The following is a 26256-nucleotide window of genomic DNA, read 5'->3' as shown; positions in this document are numbered from 1 at the left end:
AAATTGATATCAGTTGTGTGTAAATAAAACTAAACGATTTGCATTCGTGAGAGAACAATTTTCCACCACTGTGCGGCCTAATAACTAGAGCCGCGTAGTGGTCGGAAATCGAACTAATCAGAGAAAAATTATTTAGAATCTCAAATGATTGCCGGCCTAAGGAGCACAATAAAGTAAACAATCATTATGTTAAATCGCCTGGAAAATAAATTAGAATTGTCATCGAATGTTATAGAGGTAATTTTTTTGTAAGTAAATAAAATGACAGTTCTTGTGATAGTAATTCAATGACTTCATTTTTCCTGTTAAATAGGGCATTCATGAATATGGAGATCAGCATGGTGAAAAAGAATGCCCATTATTAATTCTCAAAGTTAAAGTAAGTAAATTATGTCTGAGTTGTTTATTTTCATAATAAATTATTGTCTATTAATTTATTAAGAAATATTTTCGAAGGAAGTTGACAAAGACAAAGATAGATATTGGTTAATACTTGAAGAAAGAAATGGAAAAGAAATATGGGCAATGTTTTCAATATCACTTAGTGAAGAAATTTTCATACAAGACTTGGTGTTTCAGCCAGTTATCAAACTAAAACATTATTATTTACACCAATTTGAAGCTAAATATTTTGTCGAAAACCCATTGTAAGTCTTTAATGTCCATCTACCCTCGAGTACATCAAAATGAAAGAAAATAAAATTAATTTCTAGAGAAACTTATATAAATGTTATTGGGATAAATGACATTGAAATTTTTAATGGAACAACCTTTAAAAATCCTTCGAAAAATATGACAGCTAAAGTTACAACACGTCAAATGCTTCCACATCGAAAAAAAAACAAAAAGTGTTCTGAACCTGAATTAGAAAGTACAGATGAGTCTGACAATGAATCCGAGTTCAAAAAAGTAGAAATTACTGAGAAAAAAGTGTAAATTTTGTCACTATTTTTATCGTAAAAAATGACTTATATGAAAAGTTGAAAATTGATGAATATTAATGTTTGTAGGGAACCAAAGACTAAATTACATAGTGTAGTTACTGTGAAAGAGGCTATTCTACCATTTGAAAATAAGAATCCGAGTATAAATCAGTATTTATCAGTAGCAGTTAAATTAATTGATAATTATCATTTACTAATACGCTGATTGGTGGAATTAAATTTTTCAGAACACTTGCAGATGAAAGAAATAAGAAATCAAAAGCTGAAAGTACTGTTCAAACATCGGAAAATAATAGTTTATATGAAAGAAATAATAAATCACAGGCTAAAAATGTTCAACTATCAGAAAATAAAAATTCAGATGTAAGAAATCACACATCACAGGTTACAAATGTTCAACCATCAGAGAATAAAAGTCCAAATATACAAATAAGTTCTACTGAACTGGAAGCCTTTGTTGGAAATGGCAAAACAGCTTCTTTGATAACATCGTTAACATTAACAAAAAACAGGCAAATATTGAAATTTTCTAAACTTTTCATTCTTTAAATCAGTAGAATAATAGACCTAATAAAAAGAAATTTCAGTCCTTTGATTCGAGGATGTGTTAAAATTTGCGGAGCAATAACTTTAAGTGCTCGAGGATGCAGTTACAGACGATGTCGTTTAAAAGATTCATCTGGAGAAATTTCTTGTGTCATTTTTGAGCCTATTTGTACTGCTATAAATAATTTCCTTAAGGTAATAAGATGATTTTATCTACAAAGCGCTGATTGTAACATTTTCGAAAATCTTTTTTTCTGTAGATCGGTGCCATAATAGAAGTAGAAAATGCTGTAGTAGATGAACTTCCTGTATCAATGTCAACTGGAAATGAAAGATACAAGCTAAACTTTCGTCCGTCTTCAAAAGTCGCACTTTATTTAGATAATACTCGTGTATACGAACATCCTCCAGTAATGCCATCCATGATGACTTATAATGGAGGAAAATATAAGTCATTGCAAAGTATAAAAAGTTCTATACGGTCCGTTGATCGTGTTGGTATGTATTCTCTAGAAGATAAATTTAATGAGAGAAGATTTTAATTAAAATAAAGAATTATTGACAGTAAGATTCATTTTAATTTTCTAGATGCTATAGGTGTTTTGATATGGATGTCTCAATTACTTGATGTTCGTAGTAACAATAGGTGTGTAAAATGCCGCAATATTCGAATTGAAGATGAATCGGGTTCAGCACTTGTTTCATTATGGGAGAATGTAGCAGAAACTGTTAATTTTCCGATTGGGTCAATAGTATCGGCAAAACGTGCACGTTTGAAGATGATCAGAGATGATATTGAATTTGTTATTGATATGAAAGCTAAAATATCGTTAGCAGAAGATTGTGAGGAAAAAACCAGGTAAAATTAATCATAACTCACATTAAGATTTTCAAGAATAAATTTAAAATATAATTTTTCAGGCTACAAAAATGGTATCAACCAGCTGCAAGAAGAATGATCCCAAAAATATAAAAGCATTTATTACATGTATTTTTTATAATTTGAAAAAAAAAATACATTCAAAAATTAGATCTTTGTTATTATTAACATTTAAAGAATGAAACGAGTACTTCACAGAGAAAACAAAACTCCTATTCATTTAGTTTTTCTTTTTTAGATTATTTATAATTATAAACGTATTTTGTTGAGTGAGATACTCCTTACTATTTTACTTTAAACACCGGAAGTGAATGCTGGAATAAGCAATATGGCTCATCCGTTCAGATACTTCTCTTTAAAAGTGTAGGTGTCGTGATGATCACTATTGAGTAACTATTTTTATGGAAATTGAGTTTTATTATTATTGCTAAATTACAATTATTGCAAAAAGTTGATTCCTTTTCATATATAATTCTAGATTAGTTTTTGCAAATTTTTTTTGCTTTGTATAATGCATCGATAACAAGTATCAGCTTATTTTGTATAGTTTATGGTTGATAGCGTATTATCAGTGCACTAGTCCTTGTTCCAAATTCCTCCAAGATTCTCTTACAAAACAAACATTTCATTTGATTTGTATTCAATTTATTGGAGAAACGAAATTGAAACAGTATGACTGACGTTGAAACTCAAAGTAAAGATGAACAAAATTTTTGTTTTACATGGTGTGACTATGAAAATCATTTGTCAGGAGTTGTGCAGCAACTTCTTAATGATGGATGTATGGTTGACGTGACGCTTTCTGTTGCTGGTGAGAGAATTCATGCTCACCGAATGGTTTTATGTGCTTGTAGTACATTATTTCAAGTAAATGAATACTCCTTACTATCTACTCAATAATCTTGAACTTCTTTTAATAACTAAAGATTCTGTCTATTAAAGGAAATACTCAGTGAAACACCTGAAGATCATCCCACAATTATAATTAGTGATATTTCACCTCAAGACATGAAGTCAATAGTGGAGTTTTCTTATCGTGGTGAAGTCAGAATACCTGTTGAAAACATCAACAGTTTATTAGAGGCCGCACATCTACTTAAAATATGTGGGCTTATGGAGGTAAAAATTTTTTAAATCTTTGAAAATTTTTATTTATTAAAAAACTGTTTTTTTTTAATATTTAGATTGAGAGTTTGGATGATGACGTATCTAATGAATGTAAAGAAGTTACAGTAGATTCGGTAGGTGATTCAAATGAATCTGATAATGCCTGGAAACCTGCTGAGCGTGATCCAAATACTGATGAAACTTATTCATTGAGTGAGCCATCACACAAGAAAATTTCTAAAAAACGGAAACGCAGAAGAGATTATACCAGAAAAGAGTATAATAATGATATGCTCGAAATGGCTTTGAGTGATGTTCGTGCAGGTTTATCTTTAGTAGATGCATCTACCAAAAATAATGTTCCACGTTCAACATTGTACATGCGAGCTAAAGCGTTAGGATTACAATTAAATACAACTAGACATGAATATCCTGCTGAATGTTTACAAGCAGCTATAAATGCAGTCATGAGTAAGTTAAATCATTTATAACAATTTTTAGAAGATCTTAATTTATTAAAATTTTGTTGTTAAAGGTGGTTCAAGTTTTCAACATGCATCTGAATTGTACAGCATACCAAAAACAGTTTTATGGAGGAGAATTCAAAAAGAAAATTATCAATCTCTGAGATCGGAAACTAAAAGATCATATGATTCTGATAAAAGAGAAGCTGCTATAAAAGCTTTACAAAGAGGAGAGAATCTAACAAAAGTATCGTTAGAATTTCAGGTTAGTTTCATTATAATCAAAATTTACTTTTATCAGTAATTTTTTATTCTTCTTTATGATTATTTATTTTATTAGATACCTAAGACAACGTTATTTCGTGATAAAGTGAAATTAGTAGATCAAGGAAAATTACCAGAGACTTTTTGGAAGAGAAGAAAGACTGAAGATGAAAAAGTGAAACAAATGCGTTTAGAACAAGCTGTTGCTGCTTGTATGGAAGGCAAAATGTCCCAAGCAGCGGCAGCTATTGCATACCATATTCCAAAAACTACTATATGGCGTCGGCTTCAACAAGAAAATAAAAAAATAGATAGGACGAAAAATCCTAAACGACAATCACAGCTTATACAATCGATTGTCAAAGAAGAAATTGAACAAAAAAATGATTCTGATACTACACTGTGTGAGGTGAATATTTTTTATTTGAATCTTTAATTATTAAAAAGTTATTGAACATACCGATTCAAATAAAGTATTATTTTCAGGTTTCATCTGAAATTCCATTGACATACATTGATGAAAATAATGTACCAGAAAATTCTGTCATCATTTTAACTAAAGGAGAAGTTGATGAACTTAATTTAGGAGATGATCAACAAATTATAGTTAGTACGGTATGACTTTGCAAATATACAAAAAATAATCGAATGAACATTCCTAATGAATGATTCTTTATAGGATTCTGACCATGAGTATGTTCCATGTACAATAAGTATCGAAGACTCAACGAATTATGCAACGACTGATAGTTAAAAAAATTTATTTTCTAGTTACTGTGATTAAAAATTAAAAAATGAGTCTGTTGGTGGCTAAGGTATATATTTTCATCAATATACATTGTAAAAAAGTCATGTCACAAATTGTTACGGAATATTTATAGAAATATTCAAATCATTGATATGGAAAAATTGCCAAATAATTTTTATACGATTAATCTAAAAAAATCATCATTAAGAAATATAAAAAATAAATTTTATTTATAAAACTTTTTATAAATTAGTGGGATAGATGTTGAAAAAATTTTTTAATTTTTAGTTCTATTGAGTGAGAGCGCTAGTGTTCACTTCTGTTTGCGTTCCACTCGCAAAACAACGCTAACGCTATCATCGATTTCAATCTAGCATTATTTTAGACGCTATAAATTTCAACTTATAATTTAAACGTAATTTATATTCAATAATGAGATGATTTATTATTAATTTATTAAAATCACAGAGTTTAAAGTTTAATGTATTAATTGACATAAAAATTGTTATTAAACTATTGTGTTTTTCTTGATTTGAAATATAAAATTATATTATGCCGGGTGTACGTGATATTACTGCATTTATTGTGTATTGTGATCTTAATTGACAAGATATTTTAAAGTTTAGTGAGTGTATTTTTAGTGTAATAACAATAAGTTTTAAGTTGAAGACGTAAAGTGCAGGAATTCTCAGACTAGGTTAGACCCAAACGATATTATACTTCATTATGTGTACAAAAATAATTAAATTTATAAGTTTTACATTCTAATTTGATATTAATACATTTTTTTATTATTTTTAGAATGAAAACGTGAGTATATTGAGAAATTCATGACGAGTTATTTAAAAGACGACATCAAGGTGAATTAATATTTACTAATTTTTCTATACCGAAGAGGATTTGGATCATTAGTTTGATAAATCAATACTCATTAATTAGCTTACTTATAAACAATATTCTTATTTATTTATCACACACCAATATACAAAAATGAACCGTATTAATATCGGAATATAATGTGCTACTAAAATTCAATATAATTTCATAAAGATATATTTGAGTATCTTACAAGATTAGATTGATGTTTTAACTTGAAACAAAATTGTCTACAACATTTTTCGTTTATTTTCACAGTTGGCACAGAAATTCTTAGTAGAAAAGATCATTTTCTACGTTTTTTCTAGAGATAAATAAGTATTAATTTATCGATTCTTAATTAATTAATCTACTAAGTCCTCTATTTAAGTCACGAGTCAAAGTGGAGCTCAAATATTTTCTAATTACCACTACTCATTTTTCTATTTTGGCTCGAGTATGAATATTACCAATTTAACACTCCAACCAGTTTTTTATTTTAAAATTTTCAAAGAACGATTGATGATTGTTTTCGTAACAAAATAATTATAACGTCCTGACGAGCATGAATTTGTATTAATTATTTTTTTTTTAATCCTTCAAGCAAAAACACGGAGTGTGCGCTCCAATAGCGCTAATTGAATGCATATAATTGCTAATAACGTTTCTAATAAAAACGTGGAATGTAGCATTTATCAATTGATTACTTGACAATGCATGATTATATCACAAGAAAGATCAAATGTTCTGTACATATTCTCGGAACATGAAATGCTCTCAAGTTTATTATATATATTTATTTATATATATATTTATATTCATTTATAATTAATCTTACTCTTATAATATATATTTATTTATATATTTATATATATTTATCTAAGGTTTAGTTACAAAGTTAGATATGTCTCAGGTTTACCCGATCTTGTACTTGTTACCATTTTAATATGCCGTTCGACTTTACATCAATGCAACTAGAGAAAAAAATTATTCTTGATAAGAAAATAATTATTAGTAGTTATTGAAGAATTTTAATTTAAAATGAAATTTCATCTTTTGGATTTTTTTTTAAATTAAAAATCTATTTACATCAATTTCAAAAACTATATTTTAAATTCTTAATATAATCGATTTCTTATTTGATATGAATCTAAATAAAAATTTTTTCTTTTTATAAATCATAATTTTCTTATTAAGAATACTTTTATTCTCAATGCAAACCGACAATCAATTAACATAATCAGGTTTTTATTACATTAAGTTGTTTTTCCTCAATTATTTATCATTAATTTTGGAATTTCTCCTTTTTTTTACAAAATTTTTCATAATCTATTGCAACTTTGGCTGTCATTTTATTTTCATAGTTTTTATTTTGTTTTCCTTATTCACTTCAAACAATTATAATTGGCACATATTTAATGGCAATGGTTCAGCGTTGGCACAATGAATGTGAAATAATATTTCGATTTTTTTATTTTTGTTTTTGACGAAAATATCAATTTGTGCGTTTAAATCATGAAAACAATAGAAATAACACAAAGAATACAAAAATAGAGATACAAATGATATAAGACAGAAATCCCACCACCTTTCTGTTTCTAATGACAGTGATTTTCCAGATCAGTGAACATAAATATTGCAAATATAAACGAATCATAATTTATTAATCGTAAATGGTTTCAAATCATTTGATTAATCGATTCTGCATAAATATTCATCATTTCTCTATTTTAAATTAGGTTTATTCGGTAGTGGCAAAAGAGATAATCGTAAATTAATATATACATATTTTAGAATTAAAAAATATACAATAAATGCATATGATGGAATGATTTGATCATCATTACAATGAAATTGCTTTGTTCCTTTTGTCAACTTTTGATTAATACAAATAATCTTATTGACATTAGAATTTATTTTTAAATATATATTATTTAAAAAACAATTATTATTTATTATGATGATATAATGAACTCGCAGTTGAATGATTTGTTATCTCAACTGACCAGCCAACCTCCGAGTTTAATTTACAACAATTAGTGGTCCACATTCGTTAACTAGTCACAGACTAAGTGAAAATTAGTTAATTGTAGGGCCATGAATGGTCGATTGAAGTGACCACATTTGAGGTCGGCGGGTCTTTCGGGCGTCACTTCTTCATATCATTCATTAAAGATCCATCCTTGTTTTTATTCGCGTCCAGATTTGATTGTTGACTGCTCGTTACTCCACTTCCATTACCTGGATACACTTTTTCCAGGTGGTTTAACGATTCTGCCAGGAATTTCTGTAATCATGTGCCATTCAAGTAACATTTAGAATTTTAAAAATTTGTTTTAAAAGATAAATTGCAAGTTTCAATACTGGAAAGTGTTCAACAAGTAATAAACATTACTTAAGAATGATTTTGATTGTAAATAAATAGTTGATAATATTACCTGAATTGCTGTTAATGCAGCAACAATTGCAGGACTTCCAAAGCCATGAGATATCAACGAAAAATTAGTCAGATGTTTTTGTATACTTGGGTCTAAAATATACGCTGGTCTTGTATTGCATAAAGGTGACCTATCTTGATTTAACAGGTCCATCAGCTCTTTGGTGATTTGTCTAGAAAAAGATAAGGTAATTTCATTAGTTTAACTTGACTTGATTGATGTCAGATAAATTATTGGATTATTTATTAGTCAGGAAGTGATAGATGATAAAAAATGAATACATACTTGGTGGCATGGAGTAGTTCTTTCCTCCTATAAGAATCCTGAGGATCACAATGTTGGCGGCTGAGATATTCGGCAACTTGCTTTGCCGGGAACTCTGTTTCACAAACATATCCAAAGTCCCTGGCAAGGTGAATAGCCTCACCTGCAACAAAAAACGTGCTACTTTCAGTTCTCTTAGCTCCACGATCTTTTCTCTTTTTCGTTCATTCACCTTCTTCCTCATAAGCTCTTACATCTCTTTTTTTTCAAGCCACCCCATTACGATAATTCTTATTATAAATCTGTATAAAATTGTCAATAGAAAAAAAGGCATTCTTAGGATATTAATTTTTTTTTTTTTTATAGAAACGTTGATGTAAAAATGGTCAAACGATTTCCATTGATTTTACTAGTTTTTGTAGGATGGTGTACGTACAGAGTGACACGTGTCTTGTCACTGAGACTTGACGTGATAATGAGGGTACTAGATTGCACAAGGATTGTCCTGTTTTTATCTTGAGAGATATAATTCAATCAAAAAAATTTTTATTTCATTAATTTACAGAGTTTATCCATTTTTCCAACATTTTTTATTTTTTAATGAAGCAAATAATTCAAATTTTTTATCAACCAAGCTGTCATCTAAAAAAATGATATTAAATGTTTGAGAGTAAAAAGTGTTGATTTTCTTCAAAATGAATTCACCAGTTTCTTTTAAAGGCAGATATTTTTTCGGTTATAATTCATTTAAAAATGGCAGAATACGGCTTTTTTTTTGTTACACTTGATTACAAAGTTAACGAATGTGAAAGTGTAAGATTTATACGCTGTTGAGTTGTTGGCGACAATCTCGAGAATCCGGTAACGAGGTCTTATTTCGAGGCTTGGTGACACTCATGATGAGGATTCATTGTCAAGAGAGGAGAATCGTGGCCAAAGGGAAGCGAATTTATATCACGTTTCGTGCAAAGATTCATCGTCTCATGTTTCAACTTACTTTCGATTTACCAATTCAAGAGATATTCTTTTGTATTTGTTTTTGTCGAGTACCCTTATTGAGAAAAAATCTCGAAAATATACATTAACATTATGTCTTCTAGCTCTTTTCCATTTAATCATTTACTCAATGACGTATAGAAAATGTTCAAAACAATACTTGAAGTATCTTGGTGCGGGAGTTTCACCATTATAGTTGAGATAATGGAGAAGCATTTGTGGTTGAGTGAACGTGATTGGTGATCTTTGAGATACTTAGAGATATACGAATTGTTGACTGTCACACCAAGGGTGTTTGAATCTCTCTACTTACATTAGGTATTGTATCTTTTCTAAGACTAACGATTTCTCTAACTGGAAATATTGTTTATTGACACAGCCACACTTGCTGATTTGTCAGCATATATAAATTATTGTATTCACGTGTCATAGAAAATGATTTAACCAGCTTCTACTTTATTTCCGCCCACGATTCATATTTCTTAAGACTCATCGTTACGGTGACTGACCTCGCGAGTACTCCAAGTCTTTATATGTAGCACACTTAATCTATTCAAATCCTTTGCAAAAATTATCTTTTTAGAATTAGACAGCATTTTATTTAACCACTTGCTTATTTTAAACAATACCCATTGAAATTCAACTTTGAAATCATTGTCTATTTTATGTCTGAATGTCTTGAAAATCAATTTTAGTTAATAAATCATTCCAGTTTTATTAGTATGTTGTTGTATCTAATGCATCAGCAAAAATTCCTCAGCACGATTTGAATGATTCATTTCATTACTTTATGCCATTTATAAACATTGTATGTTGAATAAAAGTTATAGTTATTGTTATTAATTATATTTTTTTTCTTGAAACAATTCATGTAGAGTTGCATAAATTTCTAAGAATTAAATCATTTAGGTTTATTTAATATATTTATCTCATACAAATGTAATTTCATTTGATTAATTTTTAAATTTTATTTTTCAACTTGAATGTTATTAATTATTTTCCATTGATAGTTTTATTGATTATTTAGATATCCTTTTTGGATATAATCAATGCATCAATGTTGACCTAATAATTTTTCTTATCAATTAATTTATTCTGGTACCAAAGATGGTGAATCTTAAATGATTCAAGACTCTTATGTTCATCACTGTACGACTTCATCTCAAGTCGATTGGTCATCTACCTTGAAGATGTATATTTTCTCTTGACTCTTGAGACTTGAACGTCTGTGTCGATTCAGGACCTTTGCACTGTATCCAAGAGAGTCGATGAAGTGAGGAAGAGAGGAGGTATGTAATGGAAGAGGCGGTTCCCACACTTTCGCAGCGCCGTTAGGGATTCTCTCTCTCTTTATCTTACCGACGTTGAAGAGGACCACAAGGAGCGCGTCACGTATGTACGTGCGTGGGCATCGTCCTCGTGAGCATCGTACTCTTTCTATTTTTTTCTTTTCAGCGTTTTCTTCAGCACCTTTTACACCTCTTCCTGCTTTATGTCATTGTACTATGTAGCTCTAGAAATAATTGCGAGTCTTTGAGTAGTCGCTTTGACGAGAAAAAAAAACGCGGGCATTTTTATTGTTCACTAAAATCGTCGGCATGAATAAACGTAAGGATAATCAGTTAAAGAGAATTAATATACACTGTGTGGGCGAGAATATTACATTCATTATTTTATTTAATACTTTATGCAGATATTTGTCAAGGTTTTTATTATTTTTTTATTTTTTTTTTTTATTTTTTGAGACAACATATTGATTTAAATTGGATAAAAATTATCAGGGTTAATTATGTTAATCCGTTTTTATTCGATAAAATTTATTTCTCGATTTTTAAAATTTTTATCAAGATCTAGAGCATCATTGGATCCATTAAGTTATAAAAGTATTTTTAAATTTGACATCAAAAGTATTGCTGACGTTATTTGAAGATAGTAATTAATATTTTCCGTTTTTAATGTTTCATATTAATTTAAATAATTTTAATTAATGTTGAAATTTAATGATTACATGGGATTATGTATATGAGGTTATTATAATAATGACTTCAACTTAAAATAACATGTCTAACATATCGCAAATGTCAGTGAATAATTAATTATAAATGACTAATTAAAAATAACTAAATTGATTCCAAACAAAAATTAATATTGACTGCAAGGAATTTTTTTTTAATTAAACAAATATGAAAATTGCACTCTTTTTAAATTACCAACCGTTCAGGATGAAGTATTAAAAATTTTACAGCTAAGTTATGTTTTAAAAAATCAATGTTTATCACACATCAATTATCAGAAAAAATTATATGGGTATAAGAGTAATGCTCATAAATTATAATCAATGCCATGAAGAATACATAAAGTTTGACAACGTTCTAAATTATTGTACTACAAAGTGGCAGTTAGGGTTCGAATCAAGAGCTCTCGCTGCATGTTAACTTTTCTCTTCATCTCTGTGCATCCAATCATACATATATAATACTTGAGTAGGTACGTTTAGTGCGATTATATGTGTAGACTATAGGCGGAGAGTAATGTTTTTGATTAACAGTCATACGTTCCAGTAGTAAGATGAATAAAAAAAGACACGCAGTCGTGCGTATCAACTTGACATCTCAATCCACTAGTGATATAAACATTACTCGATTGATATATGTATTCTTTATCTCATAGATTTTGTTTACCAATCGATCAGTGATCCAACTTATACAGAAGCCTTCACGTCACTCAATCCATTTGATTAACTTGGAAATTTTTTTTTCAAACTCACACTATTTAGAGTAATATTTTTTTGAATATTTACCTTCTACTAATGACGTTAGAAGAGTTACATTCGCAGCCTTCCTTCTTCCAGCCGGAAGATTTAATCCTATTTTTTCTAATTTTTCTCTCAGTAATCGGCCACCATTTTTCGACTTGGCTCTGAAAAAAATCATTGTTGTTAAAAATTGAATAATAGATCCTGAAGTATTAAGATAAATTATTTTTAAAAGAATGTCTAATTAAATTTATTAGAAAATTTTGGGTATTGCACGATAAGACACTGTTTTTACTTTTGCACTTTTATTTTTCAACACTCAATCAACCTATTACTTGCATAATTAATCTAAACTCATAAATTTATTACAATCTTTCAAATGCCATTATAGCTTTGAAATGATTAGGAAAATTTTACTCACTAGATGGAAGGAAAAGTATTACAGGACGTGATGTGAAGCATGCTTGACTCATTACTGAGGCTTGTCTTGGCGACGATATCCTCTTTTAGCCGTCGCTTGATCATTCCTCGTCTCTATACCTACTACTGGAATGACGAGGACCCTCTTTTCTCGATACGCGATCTTTCCTGATTGCTCAGTATCTCGTTCGAAGTCTTAAAGGATCGTTAGCCGACATTGCTTCTTCTTATTTTATGTCATATCCTTTCGATTATTTATTTTTTCCGATATAATGAATACAAGTATACTTATTGATACGTACTTTTTTGACACTTTGTAATGGCGGATATAGCAATAAAAATGGGGAAAAATCACAATGAAAAATTTGTCTCTTCAAATTTTATTAAATATTAAATTTTATAAAATATTATTAGTATGTTAATTAGACAGAATAAAAAAAAAAATTATCGATGGAAAAAGATTTTTTATTGTGATGTAGATGAATTTAAATTACACCGCTTACTTGCATTAAATGCTAAAAATACTATATGATATCAATTATTTTTACAACATTGACATGGTGTGCAATTTCTATAATTAATCATAATTTTTCATCTATTTTAATCGGGTATATTTTTAACATACAAGTATATCTACAGAGAGACGTTTCGTTTTTCTTGAGGTATAATTGAGGATTGACAGTGCTGCTGTACTGCAGCAAGACGATTACTCTCATTTGCATGATCAAGTGGTTAAGGGCTAAACCATCGGCAAACTATGGCGTTATGGTGACTTTAAATTTATGTCGATGTGGCATTACTCGCACCAGTACCTAATTTATCCAAGCCTTGGCATGATAAAGCATTGCGTAATAGATAGTTTTCTGCCCGAGCGAAACACTGGATCAGATAAAGACCAGAGTTCCTGGGAAAGTTATAAATCAGGGGGCTATCCGTGGTTGGACCACGTTGGGTGGATAAGGCGTTACAAAAACCCGGTATATTAATTTACCGTTAGATGAACCGTTATGGTAAGCTCAGTCATACGCGGGTATTTTTTTTTGGTTTTTGTATTTTATTGTTATTTTTTAAATTCATTTGTTTTTAAGCGCTGATTTCATTATTATTATTATTATTACTATTAGTGTTCACTTATTATGGTTATTATAATTTGGGTCGAGATTATAATGAAGCTTATACTGTTGAGCACGTTCGCTTTAAATCGCTACACATGTGTGCTAATATCGTAATCATTTCGTTGAGGATCCATGGGATACATATTTCAACATAAATATCTGTCAGTCTGACAGACGAAAAAGACAAATTGCGTCTCTATATTAGAAATTTATACATGTATAATTTACCGGATACAATCACCTCGTGTAGGTAACAATTGTGCGTGAAAGCAGTCTAGAATTATTACGTTTTAGATATCTAAATACTTGAGACAAAAAAATCAGTCCATGATGAATAATAATTAGAAATAAATTTATTTCTCTGATGATAATCATTATTTTTTTATCAAACTACTAAAATTGTAATCCGAATCATTTAATAGGCAATTAATTGCTTGATTAACGGGAGACAATTATTCTCCAAAAAACAACTTTATGAAGTGTTACTTGACATCTTTGAATTCATATCGTAAGCTGATGTGAAAGCTACAAGAGATGATCACTTTGGAGATATCACAAGTAGGATTGACGTGAAATTTGAAATTAATCGTAGATAAAGTATACTGTTATAAGTATGAATGAAGAAAGTACATTGTAAATATCATAAGCATGAATGAACAAGCATCATAAGGCAAATGTGGGCATCATTAGCATACCTAGGGTCATCACGTCTCAAGCTTGCACACGGTGGGAATTGTTCAGTTATTTTTCATCTAGCTATCAGTAAGATTTACATCAAGACATTTAACTATTGAGCCTCACCTTCGTAAGACACCACCTAGAAGACTCGCGTTGAGACATTCAGGCGGTGAGAGTCGTCTTTGAACCTCTGCGACCGTGACCTTATACTTGCTAGTGCTGCTTAATAATGATAATCTTCCTGGTACTGAGCAGAACACATCTAGGGGTTGCGTATTACCAGAAAGCATCCCTTTCTCTCCTCTATCTGATTGTTTTATATCTGAAACAAATTATCATTTAATTAATCACAGCACGTACAATTATTTACGCTTCTAATAATGCAATAAAATAACCATCAAACGTTTTATATTCAACCACTATGAGTAATGGCAATAAAATATATTTTTTAATCGCACACATACAGACACTTATTGCTATTTCCAGAAGGTTATTACATCGTTGTTGAGGAATGCTTAATATTGGAAACTAGAGGGATGCTATGGTCAAGGCATATTATTATAGCATCGTAGAATATGCTTGCAAGTCTTAAAACTTGATATCTACTCCGGGAAAATGTTCGAGAGCCGGAGGCTTCTAGAAGCTATTGCCAAATCAGCTGCTTTGCCTTTTATTTATTAGTTTTCAGAATCTTCAATAATTTTTTAGTTTATTTAGGATATTTTACTGAAACATTTTTATTATTACAGATATTTATTTATTAGCTTATTTAAAATTAAATTAAAATTATAGTTTTCATAGAGAAATCATCAATTAATTTTTCGCACACATTAAAGTACACGATGAGTTGCACAACAATTAACATTATTAATGTAATAAATAGCTAAATTGCTAGTTATAAGAAACTCTATAAATCAATAATATATAATATTTATCTATAAAATAAATTTTATTTAATATTCCATTTAATTATTTCAGAGTTCTTTATTACAATAGAATCATTTGCAGCAAATATCGAGTATCTTCCAATCGTGAGAACATTAAATTATAGGCCACAAGTTGGAGAAAAATTAATATTAAGTATTGGCATGAATCGTGTGTTGATGAGTGATCGTTTACGTGAGATATGATAGTCTGAGGTCATGATGATGACCGATTGTTAAATGTTCGCGATTATTCAGCTATGATATAAATATTTTATATCGTATCTTTTCGCAATAACATTTTATTCAGTATCTAACTAGTATTTTATCGCCTTGAGGCCAATACCTCCGGCGAGCACGCGCGCATTTTCTCCACCCTTCGTTCATTTTTCAATTATATAAATCAACGCTCTTCACTCATGCTGAGTTATCATTTTGCTAATCCTCTATTCGTGGTGTAAAAAAAATTAATTGAATAAAAATAGGTCAAGTTATTTATTGAATTTACATCAATTTGTCTGTAAAAATTTTCAAAATACTTGAAAAAAAAAATTTTTGCAAGTTATTATTTATTTTCTGTAATTTGCAAAATATTTTATTTGCTCGTTAAAAACCGGAAATCATATATTTACACACTAGAAGCTATATAAAATGAAGTGTCTTATCAATTTTATACACTTAATAAATGATGATTCGTGGTAGCGATCAAAAATCGAATGAAGAATCAACTTAAACGGGTATATAAGCGCAGTAGCGAGCCTCTGCTTAGATAGCTATTAGTAATTCTCTGTAATTTTCTCACAACGGAAGTGAACGAGCCAGCTATGAAGAAGAACAGGATAATAAACTGTGAATGATAGCATTTCTTGCCCATCGTGTGATATTAATCAATTTTTGAATTAATTCTATCGACCACTTAAAAAAATTCTTTTTTTTCTTTTAAGATTTTTAATATTATTAGGCAACATCCTCAAATAAAGGTCTCATCATAACTATTAGAATATAATCACTGAGAATAATTTATGATTATAGATTTATTGACGTCATTTGTTTATTTCATTTTAGTTTCATCAATTAACATAATAAAGAACTGTTGAATAATTTTTCTAGAAAAACCCAAGTGTTTTTTTTTGATGCTCGATAACAAATGATTGCAAAAATTTAAGTGGTTTAACTTTCTCGAATCTGCGACTATGTACATAGATCTGACAATTTTTCATTCTTTCTCGTTTATCTCTTCTTTTTTGTGTCCCTGCTGCGTGACCGACACACTATCATTGAGGCATCTATCTCGAGTAAAACGACATGAAATTCTGTCTCGATCTTTTGTCACGTTGTCTCTGTACAAGCATAACATACCATCTTGCGAAATGTTAAAAATTATAGAGGAATAATTTATATAGGAGGTCGTATATTTATTGAATTCAAATGTCCTTTTAAATACACTTTGTAATATTTTTCAGTCTAGGATTTTTTCATGCCAATTTTTGGCCAATCATGCTATCAAAGATGAATCATTTTTTTGAAATGATAATTTGAAAATTTATCAACTATAATATTCGATAACTTTTTAATTTATTAAATAAACGGATGATTCAAACAAGATGATTGAATTGTCAGGGAATAATTCATATTTGTAGGGTTCAGAGAAGAATTCATATGATTGTATACTCCAATGATTGGAAACGAAAGAGATTATTAATTAATTGTTCTAGAAGTGGCTGGCCGTTAACTGGCCTAAGGGCGTATTTTGGACCCTTTAGAAAGGGTCGAAAAGTCACACCCTAGACTCCAAGACCAACCAATCGAGATCACGACATAAGTGAACTCATGACGATTGGTTTGGCTTCCGGCAGTGCCGATTATTGAGGAAATTGTGCGTGTGTTGACTTCCAAAAAATTTTGACGGAAATGGCAAACTTTTGCGTAAATACTTTTCAAATTTATCGAGTGAAAATCAAATCGCTTGAAATAATTAAAGATTGATTTGTGAAACTTAGATAATTTTAAATAAATTATCAACCTCATGTCGTGTTGTCATTCATTTTCACATCTACTTAAGCACAATCTAATGATCAATTATCAACATTATAAACGTGAAAGTAATCGGACGGTTGTATCAATTTATATTGACGTTATATGATTGAAGATAAAAAGGAGATATTTGCCGCATTTAGAGATATTACTTGTACACTAAGTAAATATATCTAATAAAACGAGAGATGTTTATGTAAGCAACTAATCCAAGGCCTTGATGGGTGAGTGATCTTTAACGATCTACGTCCATCTTTCGAATGTTACCTGCTCGAATGAGTCAAAGCATCCAGTGTACTTGCGCTCGAGTTGCGTATATTATTAATTAATCTATTCCTCAGAATAATAATCACTTCACATAATATCTCTATTAATCATCAGTTCTTTGCTAGACCTCTCTCGCAATTATATTATGTGTTGGCAAGAAATACTCAATAATAAATGTCTTTTCTTCTGACTCAAATCTTGAGTATACTTTAAGTAAAAAAATTTTTTATCCGTTCATTCAGTGACATTTTTTTTTTTTTAAAGAAATGTTTGTGATGACAAAATAATGATTGTATTAAAAAAATACTTGGTTTAGAATTGAAATAAGCTGGTCAGGATTCATCACTATCTCGATTTCATTTTAGTAATGGATAGAAAATTATATTGTTCGCATTTCGTTTGAATGAGCTAAATAAATAAATGATATGTCTAGAGTATATGATAATGTGGGTAAAGAAAAAATTGACGACATGTCCACATCAAAATAAGCTATCGAGTGTAGTATGTAGCGTGTAACAAGGCATATAATAACCCTCAATGACATTTGAACAAACAGCCATCTGTAGGTAATACCCCTGTGGTGAAGGACCACCCCAAAAACTACTACCCGCCAAGAAAATTATAATGACAATAACGAAATTCGATATGCCCGCGGGCACGTTCACTTTTTTTTGTATTCACACCTCATACGTAGTATTTGCGAGGACTCTAACCTCTCTACTGACTATATTGGTAATTCTATAGCATTTGTCCTTTATTACCATTGTCAAGCTGCCCCATTATACAAAGGAATATACGCTTCAGCTCCCATTCCTCTCATGAAAAAAAATATCAATCACATATAACTCTCGCTGAGATTTCTTGTGTCTTTTTCTTGTTCTCTCTTAGTCAAAAGATCAAGACTTTATTAACTCCTAAATTAATGGGCGTGTTATGTTGCAGTCACAAAATGCTTTTTAATTATCTATTAGAAATGATTGATATATTTTTGTAACAAATTAATAACTCTGATGAAAGCACTATTCTTTTTTAATATAACCTTTAACTGAATCATTACTGAAACTAAAAAATTTTATTTAGACGATCTCAATAAATTTTATCAATATTAAATTCATTGCTGATGGTCAGCTAATTTTTTTATGATAATGAAACCAGAACTAAAATTTTCGAAACATGTGACAAGTATTTTCGTAAGTGAGAACTTATTAGTACTTCAGAATGAAATGCAAAAAATATGAATAGGGGAAGAAAATAACCGTTGTGGCTTAATAAGCGGGTAATCTAGCACCTCTATATGTAGTTCGACTGTGATCAACCGCAGTCCCTTCCAAATTGAGTTTCCCTCGTTTCCTGACTTCTATTGTAACTCAATACCTTGTATTTTTGTTATACTACTGTCAAAACGGACACTGCTAAGGGGAAAAAAATAATCAACATAACCATGATAATTAAACAAATAAAATTTTTTATTTGCTAGGTATTCTCGCTGTTTAAGAACACTTCTTTTCTCCTTGCTATCTGCACTCATTATGTTTCATAGTTTCTTTCCTGATTTCTTTCATAGCATCAAATTCGATAATTAATGTTAATATTATTAACCATTTTTCAGATGGTATCTTCCATCAACTAATTCACAAATACATCAAAAAGTATTTTCTTGGCAATAAACAAAAATTTCGAATAGTGACAATTGGTAATAATTTAACTATTTAACACATAAATTTATTTGCAATAATTAAATAATCATTACACTTTACTTGGAATGATTATTTTAAAATGATCTATATGAAATAAATAGATATCTGGTCGAAGTTATTCAATTAGTTACCTAGATATATAATTGACTTGCATTCGTATTGCGTAAAATCCTTCACGTTTTACTCTATATTTCGAATTCGATCTAGCTACTCCTATCAATACTCCGTGATTGAACTAACGAAATCAAAGCGAGGAAAATCAATTACCAATTATGTATTCTAGTCACGTAGCTGTAAATGATACTTAACACACGCCTTTTTGATTTAAACATTTAATATTAGATATACATACTTTTTAAGAGAGGCAAGTCGTTCATGAACCCTCCATCGTCGACATTAGTATTCTGAAATAATTAAAAAATTAATAAATACATGAGGCATAAATAGAAAATATTTTTTTCTACAAAAATTATATTTATAGATCATTACAAATTTATTCCTTGAACAATTTATCAGTATGAAAATAAAACCAGATCTTGGATCTTATTAATTTAAAATATTTCAATTTTAAAATTTAAAAAACACTCCAAGTATTAATTAATATTTAAAAAACCAGTTTTTTAGAACACATTGCTAAAATAATACTTCAAACAAGAGCTACAATTGATTAATTGATAATAATAATTTAATCAAATTCTAAGCTTCATGGCAAACCTTTTTTGTCTCTGTTTTATTCAAGTTTAAATGAATACTATAAATTAATTAAATAAATATTTTTTCAGTACCTACATTAATTAAAGTGACATGGCGATTATTAAAAGAAAAAAAAACGATTATTTATAAAATAAGTTTAATTCATTCAATATATTATTTTCATTATTTCACTATGTCAAAATATTTTCAAAAAATATTAAAATAACTTCCGGCAGCAGTATTTAGATATTTATATTTAATGCATAACAACGATGAGGAGCAAAAGTTGTTTTTTAAGTTGTAGCTGGTCGGAATACTTTGGAATTATCAAAGGGAGGGCTCGACATGGAAGTAGATACGAAATTAAATTCTTCGCAACGTTGTTATGTAATCAATATATATTCCTTTTATCAGTACGAGCAATCAGTTGAATATTATCACATTTTTTGTTGGATAAATTGTCAGTAAAAGTTGTTAAAATAATTCAGTGATTTATTAAACAATTACAATCGTCAATTATCGGATTTACTCGTGAAATATTTTTAATGAAATATAATATAAAAAATGCGCCTTGCGATTACGTACATCGTCGCTCACCTGGGGGTCGTCAACAAGACTTGAGTGTAAGACAAGATCTGTTTGATCGAGTCCTGGTGGTGGTAGGAGAGCATCAGGACGACGAACAGCACCATATTCAACGCCCCTTCCACCTGTAGCACCTGCACCCGCACTTCCACGACTTCCATCGTACGGAAACGATGTATGCATGTTTGTCTAGAAAATATAAAAAATTATTTTAATCAACATAAAGTTATATTTCTTTTCGATATTTATTAATAGTACTATTGATCGACGCAATATTGAAACGACAAGCAACGTTGCCGACTTCTCTTGATCGAATTTCGTAGCGTCACGCCGATGACTTTAAAGAATCAGAGCCAATATAGTTTGTAAGCGTGATTCTATTAAGATAAGGATGAATCGTCAGTTTTATTTTCCTTCTCTTTCTATCTACCACATTTTTTGTTGTAGCCTAAGCTCTTGCATGAGCTCCGAAATCACTAATATTATGATAATTATCCATTTTCACTCTCTGCTTCCGCTATAGTTTAACTCCACGTGTATCTGAATGTTGAGATTTAATCCATTTGTAGCTAGAATTAATTAATAATTCATCTCACATTCTTTCATGAATATCGTTAAACGATCAAGCACGTACAATCGGACTCCATCTGCGTACTCGACTATTTTTTTATTCTAATTTCATAGTCCTCATCTTTTAAATGGAATATCAAAAGTTACTAATCGAGCACGCGTATTTTGGGCAAGTCGAAAAGGTTAACGTAGTGTCAAAATGCTAAGTAACCGGTCTTTTTTTCTACCCAAAGGCAAATAGCCATAATTTTTAAAATTATTTATTCTAGCTGGAGAATTATTCTTTCTTTTAACGAGCTTAAAAAATTATTTTTATTATAAATAAGTTAACTTTGTTATTAAGAATGAATTTTATTCTCATAGCTGTCATGCTAAAAAATTTGCAATCGTGTGAATTTGATGGAGATTATTCCAAATGTAAAATAACTGTGAGAGAACTATTTATTAACAAATCCTTTTTATCGTGATTGCTTCAGTCAATTCCTGACTTGGAAGCCGTATAGACTTTTATTGGAGGATCGTTGCGAAAGCATAAGGATATAGGGACATTCGCAATTAATGCATTCGTACCACCGAGATCATTATTCTCCTTACGGAAACTGGCCCACGGTAATTTTTTTCTTTTCGGCAGTCAAAGTGGCACAAGCATCAGCGAACAAGCACGAGAAAACAATTTTCGTGCATTTTTGTTTGCTGAACCAACCAACAACGGAAGATTCTTTTGAAATTATGCTAATTTTTGGCCATCATGATAATACACAGCTTGTACCGGACCTCGTGTCATTTTTAGGATAATAATATCTTAGGGAATAAAAGTCATTGACTAAAATACTCATTTTGACAATGTTAACATTATTTTTATAATTTACGAGTTTTCTTTTATACTAAAAAAAATAATTTTTTTTACATTCATGATATCCTTCTTATTAAATTTATAAAATAAGATAATTTTCGTGTCAGTTCTGGAATGATTTTTTTTATCTTCTCTGTATTTTTATAAAGACAATAATATCATTGAAAGAAACATCTGGAGAGCTATTTTGGCAGCATTATATGACATTTTTGCAATTTACAAACCCAATTCCCACGTAAGATTAAATTTGTAGTAAAATAAACTATTGAAACCTTTGCTTGCGGCTAAACATGAAACGAGACAATTGGTCCTACATATATATATGTAAGCGCGTTCAAGTATACATATCACCCACGAGGATCTGCGGCTATACGAGTACGCGCGTGCGATTACCTCCTTTTCCAGTTAATTTAATCTCTGTATTATACCCAAGCTGTTCATACCTGAGGCTGCACTTGTGCTTGCACACGGTACAGACACTTCTGATCATGATCATAAGACATACATTTGTTGGAGAGAGCCCACGTTCCGAGAACTCACAATACGCGCACTTTAATCTATTACGGAATTTTGTTTAAAGATTTGGTATGCTGCAATCAAGATTATCATAATGTTTCAAAGATAACAGATTTTATGTGTTAAAACTTTGACTTTTTTTTCGTTATTAAGCTCTTAAAGATAATAAGAAGAATTTTGCTTGTTTATGATTAGTTTTTTTTTTTTGGTTTAAATTTTTATTCGCTTTCATTCATTACATTCTTTGGTGAAAAATGATTCTGAAGAAATGAATTTTACATTTACTTGATGGCAAAAAATATTGATATGTTAAATAATTACAAGAAATATGTTGTTAAGATTTTTAAAATGGATAAAATATTTAAATGTTTACTTAAAAGGCAATAAAAAATTTATGTTAATAGTAAAATATGTTTTTTAAATGGACAAATAATAAGAACAAAAGAATTTTTTTCATGAGTATTAGCTGATTTTTTTTCATGTAATTAAGTCTACTGTTGTAACATGGTAATATTAACTAAGTTAGTATAGTTAATTTTACGATCGTAATAGTAATTTGTATGTTGTCATTATCGTTACTATCTGACGTAGTTTAAATTACTAGTCAATTAAAAAATCCACTACATGATGCTAGGCAACGTACTTCACATTACCGCTAGATAATTAGAGTTCACGTTGCTACATATAGCAAGAGAATCGGGCATTAAATAAGATTCTAATGCATAATGGGATACTTGAAAAATTTATGATATCCTAAAAGCCAAAATTTACAAAAAAATCATTACTTATTATTCAGTTCAGTGCACTTAAAATTCTGTTGGAGCGATAATTGCAGTTTTTTTTGTCGCTGACTGAATTAATTCTTTATAATATAATGAACCTGTCAAAACTGACAATTTAAAGTAAGACTAAAAATTTTTTTCAAGATCGATTTAATACTAATTATCGATAAAAAATTTTAATTGCAAATCAATTTGTTAATCATACCACAATTGATTGCTAAAATGAAAAAAAACTATTGCCAAATTATTTTTGATGTATTCGAAAGTGTATTATTGTTAGTATCAATTTTTTAAGATCAAATCACATGGACACTTAGAGGTAATGATTAAGAAGCCTGGTTATTTTTAGTCCAAACAATAATCTCACTGTAAGTTTCGATCTGAATGAGATTATAAAAATAAAAGGTACGAAATAATCGATCAAGGTGTTTATTCTGCGTGTGACGAGAGTATTCTTGGAATAAACTTTCACGCGATGAAAAAAGAACGGCGTTAATTAACTGGCGGGCGGTGTAAGTAGTTGAGGACTATTGGACTTGCATCTCGAGTTGGTTATAAATTGATGTAACCTCACGCACGTTGGGCCAACTAATGAGATGAAATGTGATCGCCTTTCTCTCGTTAAATCTCATACCTATACGAAATAAAATAAATGTTGACTCTGGTTCTAGTGTTGTATTTTTTCGCGGTTTCATATACCGGTTAATATAAGTGCGTAGTTGACTGTTGGCTATTCCACTCGTCTGAGATTTCATACAGAGATAACGGATACAATTAATTCGCAATTGATCGATCTTGTTGGCAGAGATGCCTATCGTTTCCTTTTAACAACACCAAATTGTTCTATAAAATAATCATTTATTGTATTTGCCATTAATAGCCTCACAAAAATGAACAGACTTTATTAATGAGCATATTTAGACTCCTGCTGAATTTTTGAACCTCCAAAAATATCTTGTTGCTCAATAAACTCTTATTTATTTTCGATAATCGATTTTCGATATTAATTGAAGTTGTAGAGGCTATATTATCATCATTGTTGTAATATGTCATTGTTTTCAACTACTTCATTTTAAAGAATGTGTCACTACTATTAATTTAACTTATCTTAATGTGAATGAGTCATATTTAGAGTATTTCCTATCAAAATATTTTTCAGAGTAGTTTAAATGTCAGTTCTTTACTCCAAAACTATTTTTAATCTTTTTTGAATTTTTTTTCCAAGCTGCCGAATTAAAAAAATTTCTTTCAACCTTTAAACACAATTATTATACAGATATAACAAAAAAAAATTATTATCTTAGGTTTGAAGAAAGAATTAGGGTTGAAAAAAATTATCGAGATGAAAATCAATCGTATAGAAGTGTATTAAACGAATATGATACAAGAATAATAATTTTCAAACACATTCATCCAATTGAATAGACATTCAGCTGTTATATAGCATGGTTTTGTGTCTGAGAAAAGGTTAAAAAAAAGTGAAAGGTTATCTGGATGTTTACAGCTAGAAAAGGGTAGCTTGAAGCCTTTTCGCTTATATACAATTCGTCGGATTTTCCGGAGCAATGCTTGCGGCATGCATGTCAGTGTAGACACGCGGAGAACCGGAAGATTTGGTGTTGTAAGAAAGGCTCGTTGAACGTGAGCATCGAGTCTTAGTCAACAATAATTCACAACATGAAGAGGGAGTTGAGAGATAGCGTTGATCGTTCCTTCTTCAAGGATAAAGCTATTTGTTGGGGTTGGTCGAAGCACTCGGCTGATTATTGGCATTGTGGTCCCATCTCAGACTCTCCTTCTCTCTTCATTCATTCGCGATCCCCTCGGCAATACGTCCGGATGTCTGTTATCGTTATTTTATCGACTACTTTCAACCCTGTTCAACCTACACATTTTTCTTCTGCATAATCTATTCTGTTTATTGATACTATTTTCATTTCAATTGATACGACTTTCATGGAATTTTTTGTTTAATTTCAGGATTTAATAAAAGCTTCATAATGACTGAAACAAAGCCTTTGTTACAGTCAATTAAATTTATTAATATTCAATTACTGATTTATTAAAAAACTTTTGAGCTTGAACTAAAATATTTCTCTTGGGAAAAAATTATTCTCAATAAATTGTTAACAAATGAATTGTAATATTATTTTGCTAGACTGATGGAATAGTTGATTGATGTATTAATTGGGCATTTAGAGTAGAGATTAGCAGCTGAGATCTGATGCTTGATGAGCACTCAATTGTGTGGCAATTTAAAATGAGAGAAAATTGGGGTGATTTTTTTATCTCTGTTACTCATACTCATAGCTATATATCTTGAGATCGTTGCCTGCTATTGTGATTCTTGGCATATTTGCTTCAAAGCAAACGTCCGTGGCATCTACCTCCGAGGAATGTCAAAGCCCAGAACTTAATAAGCGAATTATTTTGAAGCAGAATGTCAGGCAAGATTTTTAAAAATTATACATTCAAGCTAACGCACTTTCAACAGAGTTTCACCATCACCAAGGGCTTCTGTCAGACTTTATTCTGGAATGAGGTCTATGTTGATGAATGTACAACTTAACGTCAAGCATAACTGTCGACGTTATTTCAGGAAAACTATGAACAACTATGCAGTATTGTGGTGTTTACCTCGGATATATTTTGTTCAGATTATCTGATAAATATTCTGAATATTCAATGAATTAATTTTGGATGAAAAAAATTTTTTTATCAACTGACACTTAAACAGATCCTGTCACTGATGATAATTAAGAAATACACATAAAGGGACACCGGATTCTTTAGATGTTAGGATCAAATTTCTGCAGTGATTTGGGTGCTTTTTTTCTCATTTCTCAATACTGTCACATGATC

General features: G+C 30.0%; 3 protein-coding genes across 9 annotated transcripts in view; 2 read left to right on the top strand and 1 right to left on the bottom strand.

The window, feature by feature from the left end:
* The first annotated feature begins 79 nt into the window (after positions 1-79).
* On the top strand, positions 80-2522 carry LOC118074221 (uncharacterized). 2 transcript variants are annotated; one of them, XM_035095273.1, is made up of 10 exons: positions 80-237; positions 314-379; positions 457-647; positions 714-932; positions 1011-1094; positions 1172-1456; positions 1532-1685; positions 1751-1988; positions 2079-2349; positions 2412-2522. In XM_035095273.1, exons 1-10 carry the CDS (start codon positions 187-189, stop codon positions 2461-2463), a joined length of 1611 nt encoding a protein of 536 aa, XP_034951164.1. In that variant the 5' UTR covers positions 80-186; the 3' UTR covers positions 2464-2522. The 2 variants fall into 2 exon arrangements, with proteins under 2 accessions (XP_034951164.1, XP_034951165.1); XM_035095274.1 differs by having other exon boundaries at positions 194-237; positions 443-647.
* A 232-nt stretch (positions 2523-2754) lies between these two features.
* Positions 2755-5771, top strand: LOC118074243 (uncharacterized). Of its 4 annotated transcripts, none has more exons than XR_004691201.1 (8): positions 2755-3237; positions 3313-3489; positions 3555-3948; positions 4013-4206; positions 4282-4614; positions 4692-4820; positions 4885-5020; positions 5755-5771. XR_004691201.1 is itself a non-coding variant. In XM_035095317.1 (7 exons), the coding sequence occupies exons 1-7, from the start codon at positions 3043-3045 to the stop codon at positions 4957-4959; spliced, it is 1488 nt and encodes a 495-aa protein (XP_034951208.1). In that variant the 5' UTR covers positions 2755-3042; the 3' UTR covers positions 4960-5713. The 4 variants fall into 4 exon arrangements, 2 of the variants coding, with proteins under 2 accessions (XP_034951208.1, XP_034951207.1); XR_004691200.1 differs by lacking the exon at positions 5755-5771 and adding an exon at positions 5242-5713; XM_035095317.1 differs by lacking the exon at positions 5755-5771 and having other exon boundaries at positions 4692-4811; positions 4885-5713.
* Positions 5772-7035: 1264 nt separating this feature from the next.
* The window catches only part of TfAP-2 (transcription factor AP-2), a 71985-nt gene continuing 52764 nt past the window's right edge, over positions 7036-26256 (bottom strand). For 2 of the 3 annotated variants that reach the window (XM_035095314.1, XM_035095312.1), the window contains 7 exons: positions 20674-20862; positions 19748-19799; positions 14598-14796; positions 12307-12425; positions 8532-8673; positions 8247-8418; positions 7036-8095 (listed from right to left, as the gene is read on the bottom strand). In XM_035095314.1, the coding sequence (XP_034951205.1) occupies positions 7958-8095; positions 8247-8418; positions 8532-8673; positions 12307-12425; positions 14598-14796; positions 19748-19799; positions 20674-20862 (1011 nt within the window). In that variant the 3' untranslated portion in view covers positions 7036-7957. The remainder of the gene's footprint in view (positions 8096-8246; positions 8419-8531; positions 8674-12306; positions 12426-14597; positions 14797-19747; positions 19800-20673; positions 20863-26256) is intronic. The other variant, XM_035095313.1, reaches the window with a different exon arrangement.

The sequence above is a fragment of the Chelonus insularis genome, unplaced genomic scaffold (genome assembly GCF_013357705.1).
Source record: "Chelonus insularis isolate UGA/USDA-ARS -01 unplaced genomic scaffold, ASM1335770v1 contig_133_pilon, whole genome shotgun sequence".
NCBI classification, from domain to species: Eukaryota; Metazoa; Arthropoda; class Insecta; order Hymenoptera; family Braconidae; genus Chelonus; species Chelonus insularis.
Note: the sequence above shows the minus strand (reverse complement) of the source record. Positions and strands in the feature narration are given on the sequence as shown.

Bases quoted from the DNA above. Each gene is read 5' to 3' on its own strand.
- LOC118074221 (XM_035095273.1), top strand. From the start codon at position 187: ATGTTAAATCGCCTGGAAAATAAATTAGAATTGTCATCGAATGTTATA. The intron at 1,457-1,531 runs GCAAATATTGAA...AAGAAATTTCAG, and splicing joins TTAACATTAACAAAAAACAG to TCCTTTGATTCGAGGATGTG. The intron at 2,350-2,411 runs GTAAAATTAATC...ATAATTTTTCAG, and splicing joins GATTGTGAGGAAAAAACCAG to GCTACAAAAATGGTATCAAC.
- LOC118074243 (XM_035095316.1), top strand. From the start codon at position 3,043: ATGACTGACGTTGAAACTCAAAGTAAAGATGAACAAAATTTTTGTTTT. The intron at 3,238-3,312 runs GTAAATGAATAC...TGTCTATTAAAG, and splicing joins CTTGTAGTACATTATTTCAA to GAAATACTCAGTGAAACACC. The intron at 3,490-3,554 runs GTAAAAATTTTT...TTTAATATTTAG, and splicing joins AAATATGTGGGCTTATGGAG to ATTGAGAGTTTGGATGATGA.